Genomic DNA, 19,690 nt, shown 5'->3' with positions numbered 1-19,690 from the left:
TTTTGATCTGACTCAAATATGCTAATTTCATTCAAAGCATTTGAAGTGAAATCTCACTTTACTTTTGTGGCCAAAATTATCCTGTTTCTTTGTGCTTGCAAGATATAAAGGCTTATTGTGTTTGTGCATTAATGGTTATGTGTTCCTTTCTCAATCTTTGCTATGCTATTCTGCACACAAACAACATATGCAAGGCATTTTTTATTTACGCTATTCCTTTTGGTGATTGATTCTTCCTATTGTAATCTTAGAAATATTCATTTGAGGTATTTATTCGTGAATAGTAGTCACTTGCTGTTTCCTGTATGTTGCTTAGTCATATTTCCCAAAGCATTCTTGAGCTACTGATTATTGCTTTATTTCAGGCTCCTATCTTCTTGAGCTAATGATTATAGCTTTTTTATCATTCCTGGTTGTATTGATAATTTTTCATCATTAATTTTTTGTTAATTGAATGCGTTTGATTATGAAGTTATGTCAGTGCCAAACCTGTACTTCTCTGAAGTCAGTAATTTTTTAATCTGTTCGTGAATGCACAAGATTTGGGAGCTGAAGTTCTCTCATTGTTCCATGTAGGAAGTTGAAGTTTGACCGGAGTTGTGGCTGCATTTAGAATTCCATCATCCTCTAGCTTGCTTGAAATATAGAATTCATATGGCTGGGTACGCAACAGTGGATTCTTCACATCATGGAGTGGGACAAAATGGACCACAAGTTGGTTGTTCTGAGGAACCTCATGACTATGGGGCCAGATGGTACTTCACGAGGAAGGAAATTGAAGAATACTCTCCATCAAGGAGAGATGGTATTGATCTGAAAAAAGAGACTTATCTTAGGAAATCATATTGTACATTCTTACGGGAACTGGGCATGAGACTTAAAGTGTAAGATTTTATTTACATTTTTGTGATGCTTGTTTGGGTTAAATTCTGTCTTCTGTTTGACATCTAGAGTAATATCATATAGGAATCTTTAATAAGAAATTATCTTCATTATTTTCATCTTTTTGGTTACTATCTTATACGTATGCTCAATTGAAAAACTCCCCTAGAGGTGGCAAATCATCTTTCGAGGTCATAGATTCCTTTACTTAAGCATGCTTTTCTTTCATAGGAGATCGCCGACCTACCAGTAGAAAAAAGACTAGTCAGCTACAAATGGTTGTTCCCTATGGAATATAAAGTTGATGGTACACTAGAAAGGTATAAGACAAGATTGTTAGCGAAAGGGTACACTTAGACGTACAACATTGACTACTAGGAAATTTTTGAACCTGTGGCCAAGATAAATACCGTGAGGATCTTGCTCTCACTAGCAGCTAATTATAACTGGCATATGGAATAGTTGTATGTCAAAAATGCATTTCTATATGGGGACTTGGAAGAAAAAATATTTATATAGATTCCACTAGGATTCAAGGAAAAATCTAAAAATGACAAAATATGTCTGTTAAAAAAGGCTCTATATAGGTTAAAGCAGTAGCCTATAGCTTGGTTTGAAAGATTTTCAAAAGTTATGGTACTCAATAAATATCGACAAAGCCAAGAGGACCATACATTATTCTTCAAACACTCAGATTCAAGGGGTGTCATAGTTTTATTAGTTTATGTGTATGATATCATATAGATTGAAAATGATAAAAAAGATAAAGTGATTCTAAGGAAATGTCATGCCAAGGAATTTGAGATTAAAAAACTTAATAAATTAAAATATTTCCTTAGAATTGAAGTGGCTTACTCCAGTAGAGGAATCTTCATTTCTCAACAGAAATACATTAATGATCTTCTTAAAGAAACATGTAAAATAACTTGTAAACTGGCACCAACACCAGGAGAACAAAATCTCAAATTGGAGGAAGCTAAAAAAGATCCGAGCGTAGATAAGAGATCTTACCAGCGACTTGTGGCAAAATTGATCTACCTTTCCCACACTAGACCAGATATAGCCTTTGTTGTAAGCATGCTCAACCAGTTTATGCAAAATCCAGCAAACTCTCATGCAAGCTGCAGATAAAATACTGCACTCCCTTAAAATGAATCCAGATAAAGGGATTCTCTTCAGAAGAGACTATGGAATAACTCTAGAAGCATATACTGATGCAGATTATGCAGGATCACCAATAGATAGATGATCTATATCAAGAAACTGCACCTTCCTTGGAAAAAATCTTATTATATGGAGGAGCAAGAAATAGAGTGTGGAGGCAATATCTAGTGCAAAAGAAAAGTACAGAGCTATGACCTTGGGAATATTTGAGCTAATAGGGATCAAGATGATTTTAGAAGACCCAAGGATCAAATGGGAATGACCCATGAAGCTGCATTGTGACAACAATTCAATAATCAACATAGCTCACAATTTGGTTCAGCATGGCAGGACCAAGCACATAGAAGTGGGTAGATATTTCATGAAGGAGAAATTAGATAGTTTTCTTATATGTATCTACCATGTATCATCAAAAGACCAGCTTGCAGACATTCTGACCAAAGGATTTGATAACTTTACCTTCCTATGACTGATTACCAAGCTGAGAATGACAGATTTATATTCCCCTGCTTAAAGGAGAGTGTGAAATCTCAGTCGTACCTTGATATTTGATGTCATGGCCAGGATGAAGATCTGTGGAGGCTGTTAGATCAGCTCTTGAGGAGTAGGATAAATCAGTCCCACTTGGATATGTTATGAACTTTTCCAAGTGTAATAGATTCGCCTGATGGGAGGGAGGAGGGTGGGGGGACAGTATGTGGGGCCCAACCCTCTTAATTGTGGTGTTATGGTTTTAATTGTGAAGGATTTGAGAGAAAGAATTCAAATTCTAGGGGATGTTTAGGGATTTGTTGTTTGCTTTTGCTTTAATAGTATTTTCTATTTTAGGGTTAGGGTTATGTTGTATGTTTTGCAGAATTTGATACTTTTTAAGGTTTTGCTTGGGATCTAGTCTTCGGCTAGAGATTGGGAGAGCTAGATCTTTCTCTCCAATTGAAGATCCAAGTATATCTTGCGATTTTCTTTTATTTACTATCAGATTAAAAGTTTTTCCCTCCATTATTTCTCTGTTTTTCTTTCAAAAACTGCTTGGAAGCGTGTTGGATTGCTGATTTCTGCAAAATAATTTTCTCTTATTTCCTATCAAATTGGTATCATGGCCGCTTTTCGAGATAGTTTTGGGGTGACTTTGGCGGATTCCTGCTGAAGTTTTTCTTGTTCGGACCATTGGTGTGGCTGTTTTTTGGGGAAGAAATATTGATTTTTGAGTCTCACAAAAATCGGTGTATCAATGGCAGCCAAAAAGGTGGATGCATTGGAGGAACGCCTTGAGGGGGAGATGAACCAAATCAAAGAAACGGTGGAGAACAAAACTTCCTCCATGGAAGAGCAATTCTCTTACTTACATGACATGATGAAGAAGATGTTGGATCTCCTCAACCAAACGACGACATCAAAGGCGAGAGGGCCAGAAGGAAAAAATATGAATTTTGAAATTCGTAGGGTTGAAAATGTGGTGTAGATCGTAGAGAGAGAAGGGAGAAGACCCCATATGGTGCCTTTCCAGAGTGAGGAGAGAGGAGGTAGGATATGGGAAAAGGTGTGGATATGTGGGGCAGAGCAAAGGGGTGCTGACTGGGAACCAAGAGAGGGAGATCATTGTCGCCAAGGTGCTAATTTTGAAGGAAGGAGAGGGGAATTCGAAGAAGGATTTGAGTATGAATGTGTGAGGGAGGATCGGGACACTTGGGGAGGACCACCAACTTGGGGAAGGGTAAATTATGAAGGAATCAGGAGAAATGAGGGAGATTTGAAGGTCTAAAAATTAAAGATACATATTTTTTAAGGGGGTGATGCACATGGGTGGATCTATTGGGTAGAAAGGTATTTTGTCGTCAACGGGTTGACGAAGGAGGAGAAATTGACCACAGCCGGTTTATGCTCAGAGGGAAAGGCATTGGCATGGTACCAATCTGGAGGGGACTTCTATGAGTAATTCTTCGCCTTGATGCAGTAGGTTTCTATAGAAAAGTGCTATGACAGATTTGAGTACTTAGCTAGCCGGCTGGATTGACTTTTCGAGACTGTGCTGGAGGGGAATTTCATGAAGGGGCTCAAGCCCGAGATTTGAGCGATGTTAGAGTGAAAAGGTCACGTAACTTAGGAGAGGCCATGGAGTTGACACAGTTGATGGAGGACCAAAAGTATCTGGAAGGAGGAGCCAGGTTCAGCAGCTCAGGGGGATCGTACAAGATGACCACAACTTTCTTAGCTCCCAAGAGACCAACACCAGGAAGCCTGCGTAAGGCCCCAATGGAGAAGCATGGAGGAGGGGGATTTGGGGGGAACTTCAAGAAAATGACAGAGAAGAAGTTGTAGGAGAAGAGGGCAAAGGGATTGTACTTTATGTGTGATGAGAAGTACATGATGGGGCATAAGTGTAAGGATCGAACTCTTTAAGTTATCACCATTTGTGATGATGAGGAAGTTGAGGAGTGAGGTGAGAGTGAGGTGGGATAGAGAAGGTGAAGCTATATCTGAACATGACAAAGGTTTCCTTGAACTCAGTGGTGGGGTTCACCCCGAATCACACCATGAAAGTGAAGGGAAAATATCAGACAGACAGAGAGGTCGTGGTACTGATCAATAGTGGGGCTACCCATAATTTTTTCTTCAATCAGGTTGTTGACCAATTGGGGGTGAAATTGGTGGACACTGGGGGTTATGGGGTAATGATGGGCACTAGGAAGGTGGAGATGGGTAGAGGTGTCTGTAGGGGAGTAGTACTGACTATTCACGGGGTTCAGATAAGGGAGGATTTTCTCCCATTGGAGTTGGGGAGCACTGATGTCATCCTGGGTATGAAGTGGTTGCAAACATTAAGAGATACCAAGGTCAATTTGGGAGCATTGAGGATGGAAATGGTGGTGGAGGGAAGAAAGATGGTGATTCAGGGAGATGCAAGGCTTCTAGGTTTGGGGTATCTCTGAAATTCATGATCAGGACCATACATGAGGTGGTGGGAGGAGGATTTTTTGTGGAATTACAAAGCTTGGAAGGGGTCAGACTGGGGGAAGAGGGAGAAATCCCTCTTTCAGTATAGTCACTCATACAATAGTTCAGTGAGGTTTTTCATCCGCCTCAAGGCTTGCCACCACCCAGAGAGCAGGAGCATGCAATCAATTTGAAGGAAGAGGTGTCATCGATTAGTGTACGGCCATACCCTTACCCTCATATTTAGAATGATGAGATTGAGAAGCTGATCCGAGAGATGTTAGAGGCAGGAATCATCAGGCCGAGTGTGGCCCTTTTTTTAACTCAGTCTTAATGGTCAAGAAGAAGGATGGGAGCTAGAGGTTTTATGTGGACTACAACGCCTTGGATAAGGAGACTATGTTGAATAAGTTACCTATTATGATGATCGATGAGCTACTGGATGAGTTGTATGGAGCAGTGGTGTTTTTCAAGATGGATTTGAAGTCGGGTTACCATCAAATTAGGATGAGGGAGGAGGATATTCAGAAGATGGCCTTCAGGATATAGGAGGGACACTTCAAGTTCTTGGTGATGCCGTTTGGCCTTACTAATGCTCTTATTATTTTCCAGTCCCTTATGAACAGGGTGTTCAAAGAGTACCTCTGGAAGTTTGTATTAGTTTTTTTTATGACATACTTGTGTATAGCTAGACTAAGAAGGAGCATTTGGAGCATTTGAGGGTGATCTTAGAAGTTCTATAGGAGCATCAGCTAAGGACCAACCTGAAGAAATGTAGCTTCGCATAAACTAGCGTGGATTACTTGGGGCATGTGGTGTCTCAGGAGGGGGTGGCAGCCGATCAAACCAAAATTTAAGCAATACCGAAGTGGCCTCTACCTAAGAATTTGAGAGAGTTGAGGGGCTTCCTAGGTTTGGTTGGTTATTGCAGAAGGTTCGTGAGAGGGTACAACAACATAGTCTGACCCTTGACAGAACAACTAAATAAGGATAGTTTCTTGTGGGGAGAGGCGGCTACCCAAGCTTTTGATAGAATTAAAAAGGCCATGACCATAATGCCAGTTTTGGCTCTATCAAATTTTAGTCAGACCTTTGTGGTGGAAACTGATGCATCAGGATATGAGTTAGGGTAGTACTCATGCAGAATCATAAACTCATAGCCTAGTTCAGCTTAATGTGGACAGTCAGAGCTAGGTTGAAGTCAGTATATGAGAGGAAATTGATGGCCATTGTGTTAGCCATTCAAAAGTGGCGTCCATACTTGCTGGGTTGGCGCTTCATCGTCAGGACAGACTAGAGGAGATTAAAACACTTGATGGAGCAAAGAATGGTTGACTAAGGAGTATCAGAGTTGGTTGTCCGAACTGTTGGGATACGATTTTGAGATCCAGTACAGACCAGGATTGGAGAATAAGGTGGTTGATGCCTTATTAAGGTGTGTGGGAGAGCTCCAGGATATGACCCATTCATTACCACTGATGGTAGATTAGGTGGCTATCAAAAAAGAAAGTATGCATAACGAGGAGCTGAGGAAGATAAGGAGGGGTTTATTAAAGGATAGGAGCTGCCACCTAGGCTACTCCCTCGAGGAAGAGAGGCTACTGTACCAAGGGAGATTTGTGATGCCACAAACCTTTATTCATATTCCCCACTTACAACAGGAGTTCAATGGAAGCATGGTTGAAGGCCATTCGGGGGGTACAGAAGATATACAGAAGATTAATAGTTGAATTGTACTAGAAAGGGATACATAAAGATGTAGAGGAGATGGTGGCGAGGTGCGAGGTGTGCCAGAGAAATAAGTACATGACTATGGCTCTAGTATGGTGACTTCAACCCTTAGCACTTACAGACAGAGTATGGGAGGAGGTGTCCATGGATTTCATAGATGGTCTACCATGATCTGAGGGATTCACAGTGTTTATGGTGGTGTTTGACAGGATGAGTAAATATACGCATTTCATTCCCTTACGACACCCCTACACTGCAGTTACAATAAATGCAACATTCATCAGATCAGAGGTGGTTAGATTATATGGGATCCCATAGTAGAAAGTCTTTGACCGAGATAAGGTGTTTCTCAGTCAGTTTTGAAGGGAACTCTTGAGGTTGTAGGATACAGTTCTCAAGATAAGCATCACCTACCACCCTTATATAGACGGGCAGACGAAGGTAGTCAATAGATGCTTGGAGACTTATGGTGTTTTGAGTCAGAAACACCACGGATGTGAGCCAAGTGATTAGCATGGGCAGAATATTGGTACAACACATCATACCACTCAGCTTCTCAGATGACCCATTTCAAAGTGTTGTACAAAAGGGACACACTTGGCGCATTTTAGGTAGGGGAGCACATCAATCTCCTCAGTGGGTGTTAGAGGAATTGAAGAAACACTTGTTGAGGGTACAACAGATCATGAAGAAGCAGGTTGATGGACACAGGAAGGACATTCAGTTCCAAGTGGGGGACAAGGTATTTTTAAAACTACGGCCTTACAGACAGAAGACAATGGTTAACATGAGGAATGAGAAACTGGTTCCCAGATATGTTGGCCCGTATAAGATAGTAGAAAAAATTGGAGCGGTGGCTTATCGCCTGAGGTTACCCCCACATCCAGTGTTTCATCTATCCCAATTGAGGAGGACTATAGGGGAGCATGTAGCTAGTGCGACGTTACTAACGACACTGACTAAGGATTTGGAGGTAGTATTGGAGCCCTTGGAGCTTAAGGGGGTGTGACAAAGAGAGGGGAGGGATAAGGAAGTGCTGATTAAATGGAAGAACCTCCCAGATTATGACACCACTTGGAAGCCATACGAGAGAATGAAGATCTAATTCCCATCACTTCACCTTGAGGACAAGACGAGTCTTTGGGAGGGTGTATTGTTAGACTGGCTCTAGAGAAGCCGATTGAACCGATCCCACCTAGACCAGTTCTGGTCTATTCTAGGTGAAATAGATCCGCCTGATGATTGCTGGGGGGGACAACATGTGGGGCTCATTCCTCTTAATTGTGGTCTTATGGCTTTAATTGAAATTGATTTGAGAGGGAAAATTCAAATTCTAGGGGTTGTTTAGGTATTTGTTATTTTTTTGGCTTTAAGTAGTATTTTCTGTTCTAGGGTTAAGGTTATGTCGTATGTTTTGCATAATTTGGTGTTTTTTAGGTTCTGCTTGGGCTATAGTCTCCAGCTAGAGATTGTGAGCACTACAAGAAAACCCGTCATTACCGGCGGACGGAATCCTTAACCCTAGAGCCTTAGTAAGGCCAAACGGTTGAATTTCCGGCAAAATTCCATGCGCCGGTTTGGCACGCGCCGGAAAAAACTTTCCGACGTAAATGATACGCCGGAACACTTTCCGGCGTATTACCGACGAAAAAATGTGCGTGATTACGTCGCTTTCCGTTAGATTATTTCGGCGTTAAATACGCCGGAATTTGTGGTGTATACATACGCCGGAAATACCGGTGAACGAAATGTCGCAAAGGACACCGCAACTAAAGAAACGTATACTTACTCGCGCATCATCCGCTGGAATTACCGGCGTATATCGGACACCGGAACGAATCGAATAATTCGTTGTATCCTCATTTTCAGTGCCATACCGACGTATGTTCCGCAGGTAATATGTAGCATAAACAAAAAATTTTTTGCACTGGTTGAAGGTTCGAATTAATGCTCATGCAAAGGAATCCACATGCATGAATGTTTGCACTGGTTGAAGGCATCCATAGTCTCAAGGGAGGAAAAGAGTTTGCAATGGGAGCTTATTTGGGTAGGATTAGATAGCCTCTACAGCATGAGATGAGAAGACAATTCATGTATGTAGTTCACTAGAATAGGCCCTATTCTCTCTCTCTCTCTCTTTCTCTCTCTATCTCTCTCTCTCTCTTTCTCTCTCTATATATCTCTCTCTCTATCTCTCTCTCTCTACGATAATGCCTCATGAGTCCCACAACTATTGTTTTAATATCATATATGGACAAATTTTGATCCAAAATCCTAAAAGGTTAATGAGCATTGATTGTTGTTAAGACCAAAAAACTAGGTATCATGGAAACAAATCATAAAATGAGAACCATACATATGACTAAGAAAACATAAGGGAGTTCTTTCAACTTAGGGAACTCTCTCAGATATTGACACTTGGAACTCGATTGTAAATCTATATTATGAAAATCAAGGAAAAAAATTGAAACTCACGGTGGGTTTTCCCGAAAACTGTGTCATTTCGTCGGTGACGGAGGCGGTGATCGTCGGCGACCTGTCGTGGATGTCCAGAAGCCTCGGCAACGGCGATCTACGGTGGGGTGACGAAGCAGAGCGGAGAGTTAAAACAAAACGCAGAAGGAAATGAAAAGCCAGACGGGCTCGGGTTCGAAAATAGGGCTTTCGCCCGTGGAATTTCCGACGTATAAAATGCCAGAAGAATTTCCGGCGTCTCTTTCGACATTACCATTTCGTTGTGTTTAAAATGTCCGGCGTCTAATCCGCCGGTGTTTTCCAGTGTCAATTACGCTGCTCTAGATGATATGCTTATATATTTCATTGTATACACCAGCGTCACGAACTTCGGAAAAATACCGACACTTATGCCGCCGGAAAGAACGCTAATTCCGTCGCACAGGACACCAGTCAAAACGTTGTCGTTACGGATCGATATAAATTCGCCGGAAGCTCCGACGGTAATACTGTGTTTTCCCGTAGTGGAGAGCAAGATCTTCCTCTCTAATTGAAGATCTAACTGTATCTTGCTATTTTCTTTCATCTACTATCAAATAAAAAAAAAAAAAATCCCTCTATTATTTCTATGTTTTTCTTTCAAAAACTACTTGGAAGTGTGCCAGATTGCTGATTTCTGTAGAATTCTGTGTTTTTCTTATTTCCTATTAGAGGCTCACCCGGATCACGCCAATCATTGTTAAATCTCAGTTGTCCCTTGACAGTTGATCCCACGACCAGGATGGGAATCCATGTGAGGCTCACCTGGATCACGTTGATTTCTTTTCGTGGCGGGGGAACAACATGTGGGGCACATTCCTCTTAATTGTGGTCTTAGGGCTTTAATTGAAAATGATTTGAGAGGGAAAATTCAAATTCTAGGGGCTGTTTAGGTATTTGTTTATTTTTTGGCTTTAAGTAGTATTTTCTGTTCTAGGGTTAAGGTTATGTCGTATGTTTTGCAGAATTTGGTGTTTTTTTAGGTTTAGCTTGGGCTCTAGTCTCCAGCTAGAGATTGGGAGCACTACAGGAAAACCCGTCATTACCGACGGACGGAATCCGCCAATAACTCGAAAAATATGACGGAAATATGAAGTTTTCGTCGAATTTCCGGCGAAATTCCATGCGCTGGTTTGGCACGCGTCGGAAAAAACTTTCCGACATAAATAATATGCCGGAACACTTTCCGGCGTACGTTCCAACATATTACCGGCGAAACAATGTGCGTGATTACGTCGCTTTCCGTTAGATTATTCCGGCGTTAAATACGCCGAAATTTGTGGCGTATACATACGCCAGAAATACCAGCGAACGAAACGTCACAAAGGACGCCGCAACTAAAGCAACGAATACTTACTGGCGCATCATCCGCTGGAATTACCGGCGTATATCGAACGTGGAACGAATCGAATAATTCGTTGTATTGTCATTTCCGGCGCCATACCGACGTATGTTCCGCCGGAAAGGCGTGAATGCAAGTTCATGATAGGAGCTAGGTGAGGACATTAACTAGAGCAGTGTTTTGTGAATGAGGGAGGCTCTCAAGTTATCTTGGGTTTCAACTCCCTATTCTCTCTCTCTCTCTCTCTATCTCTCTCTATCTCTCTCTCTACCATAATGCCTTATGAGTCCCACAACTATTGTTCTAATATCATATATGGACAAATTTTGATCCAAAATCCTAAAAGGTTAATGAGCATTGATTGCTGTTAAGACCAAAAAACTAGGTATCATCGAAACAAAGCATAAAATGAGAACCATACATATGACTAAGAAAACATAAGGGAGTTCTTTCAACTTAGGGAACTCTCTCAGATATTGACACTTGGAACTCGATTGTAAATCTATATTATGAAAATCAAGGAAAAAAATCGAAACTCACGGTGGATTTTCCCGAAAACTGTGTCCTTTCGTCGGTGACAGAGGCGGTGATCATCGGCGACCTATCGTGGACATCCGGAAGCCTCGGCAGCGGCAATCTACGGTGGGGCGATGATGGGGAGACGAAGCAGAGCGGAGAGTTAAAACGAAACGCGGAAGAAAATGAAAAGCCAAACGGGCTCGGGTTCGGAAATAGGGCTTTCGCCGGCGGAATTTCCGCGTATAAAACGCCGGAAGAATTTCTGGCATCTCTTTCAACGTTACCATTTTGCTGTGTTTAAAATGTCCAACGTCTAATCCGCCGGTAAATACGTCGGTGTTTTCCGGCGTCAATTACGCCGCTCTAGATGATATGCTTATATATTCCAACGTATACACCGGCATCACGAACGTCGGAAAAATACCGACGCTGATGCCGCTGAAAAGAACGCCGTAATAATTCAGTCGCACAGGATGCCAGTCAAAATGTCGTAGTTACCGACGGATATAAATCCGCCGGAAGCTCCGGCGGTAATACCGTGTTTTCCCGTACTGGAGAGCAAGATCTTCCTCTCTAATTGAAGATCCAACTGTATCTTGCTATTTTCTTTCATCTACTATCAAATTAAAAAAAGTTCCCTCTATTATTTCTATGTTTTTCTTTCAAAAACTACTTGGAAGTGTGCTAGATTGCTGATTTCTGCAGTAGAATTCTGTGTTTTTCTTATTTCCTATTAGAGGCTCACCCGGATCACGCTGATCATTGTTAAATCTCAGTTGTCCCTTGACACTTGATCCCACGACCAAGATGGGAATCCATGGGAAGCTCACCTGGATCACGTTGATTTCTTTTCATATTTGGTTGGATGATTTTGGAAAGATTATATTATGGAAATTATGCATGATTCTATAATTACTTATTTTTTTTTATTAAGATATCTTTTTATAAATCTATAATAAGAATAATTTTGTGCAATAAAATAAAGTATTTTCCCTCTCCAATTCTTTGAATTTAACAATATCAATCCTAAAAAATAGTGTAGATTCTGTCTGTCACAGATGCTAATCAAACTCTATATTTACTATCATTTCATTACTGCCAGTGTAAAAGTGATTTTGCAGTTAGTAGTAGAAGTCCAGGGCTAGCCTAGATGAGACATTAGATTCAGTACCAGTGCTAGTTTGATCGCGATCATCCAAGCCTGCCCAGACAATGAATAGAGTTGAACAAGTGAATGTTCTTATTTTAAAAGTATTATTTAGCATACATGCATTATTCTAATAGTCTTATTTAGCATACTTACAACATTGACATTTATTTATTTCCATATCGTAGTTAGAACAAGTTTTGACAATGCTCAGTAGTTACTGCACGATTTCATTTTTCACCGTGACATTTCTCTTGAACTAATGAATCTATTTGCTATACAGACCGCAAGTTACAATTGCTACTGCTATAATATTCTGTCATCGCTTTTTTCTTCGCCAATCCCATGCCAAAAATGACAGAATGGTTAGTACTTTATTCTTGTTCGTTTTCTCGTTCATCTTATGTGCATCGCTTTTACTAAACATAACAGATATGTTCAAAAGATTTAGCTGCATTGGTGTATATACTAACCTTTTGTTTTTGTTAATTGATCTACTGCATGGTTTCAATCTAATCCTCTGCCAAGAATGGAAGAATGACTAGTACTTCATTCTTCTTCATATTTTTGTGCTTCTTATGTGTATCAATTTAGCTAAACACATGAAAAGTGTTGAAGATTTAGATTCATTTGTGAATCTGCTAACCTTTAATTTATGTTAAATGATCTGCCGCATGGTTACACAATTATAAAGTTTAACTGGAGTTTTATTTCTTATAAATTAACTTTATTGGTCTGAGTGAAATTTAGTTGACTTCATTTGATTTGTATTTTTGTATATTAGTTTCGAAATGAAATGTTCGCTTGTGGTTGATCACTTTATTTTGCTGCTGTACCTTGGCCTTCAAAACTGAAGACTAGCTTTGAAGTGAAATAACAAACAATTTTGTGAATTTTAAATATGTGAGGCTTACATATTTAAGAATGTTAAGACTTCTTTTTTTTCGTCCATTACTCTATTCATATTTAACTTTCTTTTAACTTAGTAAATGCTATGTTGTTATTGTGTTATTTTAAGTTTTTGAATGCATACTTATGCTGAACTTCTACTAGACAAAAGTGAAACAGCAAGGTCATAATAATCCTATGATACAAGCTTCAAATTTAGTTTTTCCTGGAAAGAGGAACTAGTGTGAAGTATATCATTATGTACTAGATTAGTTGTGACATTTAAATGGAAAAATTTGCTCATCAAGCTTGTCAATATTGTTAGTAAGGATGAGATTGTAAGTCGCCATTGAAATATGACTTACCTGAAAGTCGAAAAGAATAGGGTATAAATTTTATCAAGGATAGACTGATCGAAAATTGGATTAGTATTAGAGCCAAAAACGCATTCAACAAGGGTTCCCATGAGACAAGCCCATATAGAATTGAACTTCCCATATAGAATTGAACTTAAGTTGAATTAGGCCAACTAGCTTGAAGTAGGATAAAAATGTATCTGAATGTATGATGTATCTACATATGTATGCATGTATTCTTATAGTTTAATAAATGTCAAATACCATCCCAGCCATCCCGGCCGTCCCTTCTCTCTTGATTTTATGGCCAGCATGTGGATCCATGAGAGGCTCATTTGGATCCTGCCAATCTCCATGTTCAAATTTGGGTAGCTGATTTAGTAAGGATTATATTAGTACGATTATGCATTATTTTGTAATTATTTATTTTCTTATTAATATATCTTGTATAGATTTATAAATAAGGATAGTTTTGTCCAATAAAGGAGAAGCATTTTTCCCTGTCCAATTCTTTGAATTTAACATGATATCATAGCCTAATGATACATAATCCGTTTCCCCTATTGTTCCACCACTGACCTTTTGATGTGATACCACTAGGAGTTACTTGCGAAATTAGAAGGAACAATTGATTAAAACTTGCTAATGAAAATTATTGCTTGCAAATAAAGAAGAGTTAGGAATTCAAGGTCTTCAACTTGCTTAGGCCAAAGAAGAGCGTTTGATATTAACCGAACAATCCAATCAAAATTCAAGACAATAATAAATACGAAGTACACATAACATAATCCATCATTTAACAACGAGAGGTTCACCTTGAGTACCTTCTCACTCAATAACTCTTAGGCTTTAGCGGAGAAAAACGAACCATACGAAGAAAGATATTACCACTAGGAAGACGGCGCCGAGGACCTTCGTTGATGGAGAAGTAGTCGGCGGTGGGTGACCGATGATTATCCAACGACCAGGTTGAAGGTGCTCTTTAATCGATACTGTTAGTTGGTAGAAGATGCGGTCGATGTATCCTTCCACAGTTTCGTCGTTGCCAAAGAAGACGTCAAAGAACGGGGATCCAAGAATATCCGTCCTCCCTTGCTCGTCGAAGACAAATCCGTGGTCGACCTCAGGGTCGGCCATACACCATTGGTAGAAGGGAGGAAAGAACTCGTTTCCTTCTCTTAGCTTCAAATAGCATGCGCGTTTAGGTTTTCCAAGGGAGATGATGCAAGTGGAGAGGGCGGCCAAGGGTGGAGAAGGGGGGACGGTTTGGATGAGGTGGAGTTAGGTTAGGCTAGGGAGGGAGAGGAAGAGCTTTTATCCAAATTTAAAATTAGTTTCAGATTTTAAGTAGATTTTGCGGGATTTAATTTGAAATTTGAATTCAAATTAAGGAGGGATTGGAAGCTTTAATGGGATTTGATGGGAAAGCCATCAATGGGGTGGCCGGCGGCATTGAGAGAGAGGGAGGGAATTTGGGAGGGGTTTTAGGGAGTTTCTAAACAAGGTTTTTGAATTAGGAAAGCTAATAATAAAATACTTTCCTAATTTAATCCATTCTATTTTGAATTTAAATTGAATTCATGGCTAAATACTTTCCTAATTAGGAATTCCAAATATGGAAAGAATTTGAATTTCAAATGGGATTAAATCCTTTCCTTTTCTTGTTGGGGTTAATGTAGGAAGTCATTAAGGTGATGGGGATCACCATAATGGTGGGAAAGCATGGGGTGGCCGGCGGCAAGGGTGATGGGGAGGATTTGGCGTCGGGTTGGGTGGGGGTAAAGGGCTTAGGCCGACGGGTGGTGCTTTGGAATGGGAGTTTGAATGGACTTAGGGGTGGTATTTCAGATGCGGGGTGGTGGTGACGGGGTGGAAGAATGCCAGAAGTTGAAGACGGAGAAAGAAAAGAAACAAATAAGAAAACCATGAGCCACAAACTCTTCCAATGACTGGTGGGTGTTGCGTTTGCCCACTCGTTGGGCTCTCCCTTCTCTCTAGTGCACTCACAAGAAGAAGAAGAAGAAGACAAAATAAAATATCATATAATCATTCATCAAATCCTCTTCCAACACATTAGACCACTATATATAGGTCTCAATCATGAAAAAGAAAAGTACGCAATTGCCATCTGGGCTACAATAACAAGAAACTTCCCCAAAGGGGCAAATTCGAAAAATAACAAAACTAAATAAAACATAACATGAAAAAATGCATCAAAAGAAAAGGCGCTGAATTGTAGCCATAGATCTTCGATTCCTTCGTCGATAAACTTGTCGATATCGTCTGTCGATGTCCTCATCACCTTGATTGTTGAAATTCTGAGTGCTATTGTTCCAAGACGCCTTATTATTATCCCTATTCAGTCCTTTTGCTTCATTCATGCGTCCAAGAGAGAGAGAGAGAGAGAGAGAGAGAGAGAGAGAGAGAGAGAGATGTGCGTGACTCTCTGTATGGGATCGAGAGGCAAAAACGAACGTACCTGGGAGTTCTTCTTTGCTTGCATGCGTCCAACACTGAAAGGGAGATGGAGCAAGGGACTCTCATGTTGGTTTAGGGCTGGGACAAGCAATAGTGTGAGACATTTACTCCTTGCGATCATACTAGAGGGATTAGAGGCCTTGTGTGTGCCTATACTGGGCCGATCGAATAGGAGTCTATGCAGGCATGAACTAGGACCGAACCGACCAAAAGGAAACTTGGTTGCTAAGTTCATTTTTTACGTCCAGGTGGGATAGGACGGCTTGGGAAAGAGGAGATTTGTGTGCCAAGTGTTGAACTGCTTGAGATATGATTTTTTATTGCCGTCCCTGAAGCTTGCCACAACCCTAAATTTTTTTTTTTCTTTATGTTGTCGTGCCTTCATTATTTGTCTTCCATTGTTGTTGCTATCCTATTTATAACCAATGCAGCTTTCATTACTGCCTGGTTAATGTAGCATTCATCGCTACCCTTTGTCGTCACAATATTTCAAGCTAATTCCTCCCAAAGTTTTGCCAAATGGAAGACTCTATGGTGCACCAAGGAAGATGGGACCTCCAAAATATGTAACCTTCATATCACTTAATAGGAAGAATTATTTAAAGTGGTCTTGATTTGTGAAGACCTGTTTGAAAAGGAAAGGAAAGATGAATCGCCTCCTAGGGGTAGGACCAAAAGAAAGAGATCATAATTTTTGGGTATGGGATGAAGTAGAGTCCATGATTATGTCATAGTTGACATTTATGTATATCTAGTTGATATGTCATATGATTTTGCATTATGTGTTTGGTTTTAGCTTGTACTTTTGGGTTTGGAGTGGTATTGAACTGAACCCATCGCTAATCCAGAATTTATCTGAACTCAAAATTTTCAGTAGTCTGGATCAATGGAATTTTGATTTTAATATTTTGAGAAAAAGAAGTTTGGCTATGCCAGCCTAGCAAAATGTGTTCTTTAATGAAATTTTACATCGGTAACTGTTGTAAGCTTGATATTTATACTCATTTGTTTCAGAGCTTGATATTTTTACTTATTTGCTGCAGACAATAGCAACCGTATGTATGTTCCTTGCTGGCAAGGTTGAAGAAACTCCTCGCCCCCTGAAAGATGTTATTCTTGTTTCATATGAGATAATTCATAAGAAAGGCCCTTTTGCTGCTCAGGAAATCAAGCATAAGGTACCATCAAGTTTTTTTGTTAATTAGAATAAAAATGAAGTGATACTCTTTGCACGACTTAATTTTGCTTGTCACCCTCTCTCCTTTTGCTTCCTAGTGAAAAATCTCTTTTTTTACTTTTCCTGTGCTCCGTATTCTCTTGGTTATTTTCAGGAAGTGTATGAGCAACAAAAGGAGCTCATTTTATTGGGGGAAAGGCTTGTTCTTGCGACTCTTGGTTTTGATCTGAACGTCCACCATCCATACAGATCCCTTGTAGATGCAATTAGATTGTTCAACGTAGCACAAAGTTCTCTTGCTAAAGTGGCCTGGAATTTTGTGAATGATGGGTACCATACCTCTTTCGCTATCTCTTGTTGGTTTCATCTTATTAACCTTTTACCTTGTTTTGCTAATTCAACAATACCGTACAGCTTGCGGACATCACTGTGCCTTCAGTTCAAGCCCATGCACATAGCTGCTGGTGCCATGTTTCTCGCTTCCAAGTTTATAAAGGTGAAGCTTCCCTCCGATGGAGAGAAAGCGTGGTGGCAAGTGTTTGATGTTACTCCACGGCAGCTTGAAGGTTGATAATTCTATCAATTCTTTTCTGACCAGGAAAACATTGGATCTTTTTTTGCGCACCAAAAAATTTTCATGTTCATGTTGCTTGTAGATGTTAGCAATCAATTGTTGGAGCTTTACGAGCAAAATCAAGCAACCCAACAATCTCATTGTAATGAAACTAATGGAAGCTCTTTTGCTGGAATTAATCATCATCTTACGGGAACAACAACTTCAACTGTCAGTGAGAGTTCACCATCTGTAAATAATGCCTCTCGAGGTCAACCTGCTCCACCAATGAGGCCCATCAGAATCCAACAATCTAATCCTGATAGTAAACGTTTGGGTTTTCTGAATACTCAGAATCATCGTCATGGCCATGGTAGTAGTGCTGATGGTAAGACTGTTGGTGTCAGGGACCAAAGTGCAGATTGTAATGGGAAAGATGGTTCATATCGAGAGACTGAGCTAGTTTCAGGCCGCCGGGAATCATCCACAGCAGAAGATCTGAACTCTTCAAAGCATGATAGGGGAAGTGCTGCAGAAGTTATTTCTGCAGTCGAAAAGGCACAGAAACTCCAAAATGATGATGCCAAGAAAAATGATCCTATTGCAAAGCAGGTTGAGGATGGAATTGAGTTGGATATGGAGGATGAGGAGATGACACGGGTAAAGAGGCGAATCTGGCCAAAGCCCCTCCACAGGGTGGAGCAACCAGCGCCGGCGAATATGAGGAGAAGACAATGCAAAGAAGATGGGAACCCAACCTCCATTGATGAGCATAATTATTCTTCTCGGAAGTTTCAAAGTAATAATGTTAAACTTTCAGGAGGGATGAAGAGAAAGCCAGATGAGAAGAGGTGGTCAGACCATTCAGGCAGGGACCGCAAGCGGGTCAGGTGATTTAAGGTTTCGTTTGGGTCAGCTTTCCTACTGCTTCTTAAAACAGCTTTTCAGTATAAAATTTTCTAATTATGTTTTAGAAAGCATGAAAAAAATTATCACAAACGAAGCCTAAGTCAGTACCGAAGAACTGATTATAACTTTAGTTGGCTTCAGCAGTTTTTTGAGTAGACAAAACATCTTCTACAGTACAGAATACCTCATAGGTCCTCTCTTATTTCTGTTTTTTTCCAAGAGATTGGGGGGTTATTTCGGCCTTACAGGAGAAAATCTTTTGATAATTTTTTCACTTTCCTGGTTGGCTGTGACAGACCACCTTGCCTTGATTGCTCATCACTTGGTAGGGCTGATGGTTCTTGGCTTGCATGGAGACCATTTTATTTGGGCAAAACAGATTAAAGAAGAGAAACAGAGTAGTTTGTAAATGATTTTTTTATGAGTTTTCTTTCTTTACAGTTTTTTCAAAAGATGTATAAGCTTCTTAGATTTAATATTCTTTGTGAAGGTTTAGATTTTGTATTAAAAAATGCTTTTAGGTGTTAATTAATACATACTAAGGGCAATTAAAATTTCAACAGATCAGATTCTTAGACCAAATGATGGTGTGCAGCTAGTCGTGTTTCTGTTGTTTAAATGATTTATATTCAATTTTTGCACTGTTGGTTAGTGTTAAAATTGGTACTTCTGCTAGGAACTCAAATTCAAATATTAATAGTCTCATATTCAAAATTACTTTATATCAATTGAGTTGACTAATTCATAATTAGTTAATTTGTCTTCATATTAGCTTATGTCTGTAAAATGTCAGTTTTGACAATAGCAACTTGATTTTATTCAACTAAGGTTTCGTTTGGGACGATTTTTTTACTATTTTTTAAAGCAGTTTTCTACTATATAAATTATAATTTTTGTACTAGAAAGCTGCTTTAAGAAGTAGTAAGAAAGTTATCCCAAATGAAGCCTTAGATTTCGTTTTTATTATTTTTTAAAGCAGTTTTTTAGTGCAAAAAATTTTTAAGCTAAAAAATTGTTTCATAAAACAGTAAGAAAACCTTCTCCTAGACGCAAAACTTCTAATTGAAAATAAACTTGATCACTTGTCTATTAAGCCCAACTTTGATTCACCTTTAAA

At 39.8% G+C, this 19,690-nt stretch overlaps 1 protein-coding gene across 1 annotated transcript; it reads left to right on the top strand.

Annotated features, from left to right (window-relative positions):
- The first annotated feature begins 654 nt into the window (after positions 1–654).
- On the top strand, positions 655–18,558 carry LOC110103913 (cyclin-T1-3-like). The gene is made up of 6 exons (XM_028697975.1): positions 655–884; positions 12,496–12,577; positions 16,978–17,112; positions 17,266–17,441; positions 17,526–17,677; positions 17,768–18,558. Exons 1-6 carry the CDS (start codon positions 655–657, stop codon positions 18,556–18,558), a joined length of 1,566 nt encoding a protein of 521 aa, XP_028553808.1.
- Positions 18,559–19,690: the final 1,132 nt, after the last annotated feature.

The sequence above is a fragment of the Dendrobium catenatum genome, unplaced genomic scaffold (assembly GCF_001605985.2).
Source record: "Dendrobium catenatum unplaced genomic scaffold, ASM160598v2 fragScaff_scaffold_121, whole genome shotgun sequence".
NCBI classification, from domain to species: domain Eukaryota; kingdom Viridiplantae; phylum Streptophyta; class Magnoliopsida; order Asparagales; family Orchidaceae; genus Dendrobium; species Dendrobium catenatum.
The sequence above is the reverse complement of the archived record's forward strand: the minus strand, read 5'-3'. Positions and strand labels throughout refer to the sequence as shown.

Coding starts and splice junctions, on each gene's coding strand:
- LOC110103913 (XM_028697975.1), top strand. CDS start 655: ATGGCTGGGTACGCAACAGTGGATTCTTCACATCATGGAGTGGGACAA. Junction 17,113..17,265: donor CTCAGGAAATCAAGCATAAG/GTACCATCAAGT, acceptor GGTTATTTTCAG/GAAGTGTATGAGCAACAAAA. Junction 17,442..17,525: donor TGGAATTTTGTGAATGATGG/GTACCATACCTC, acceptor AATACCGTACAG/CTTGCGGACATCACTGTGCC.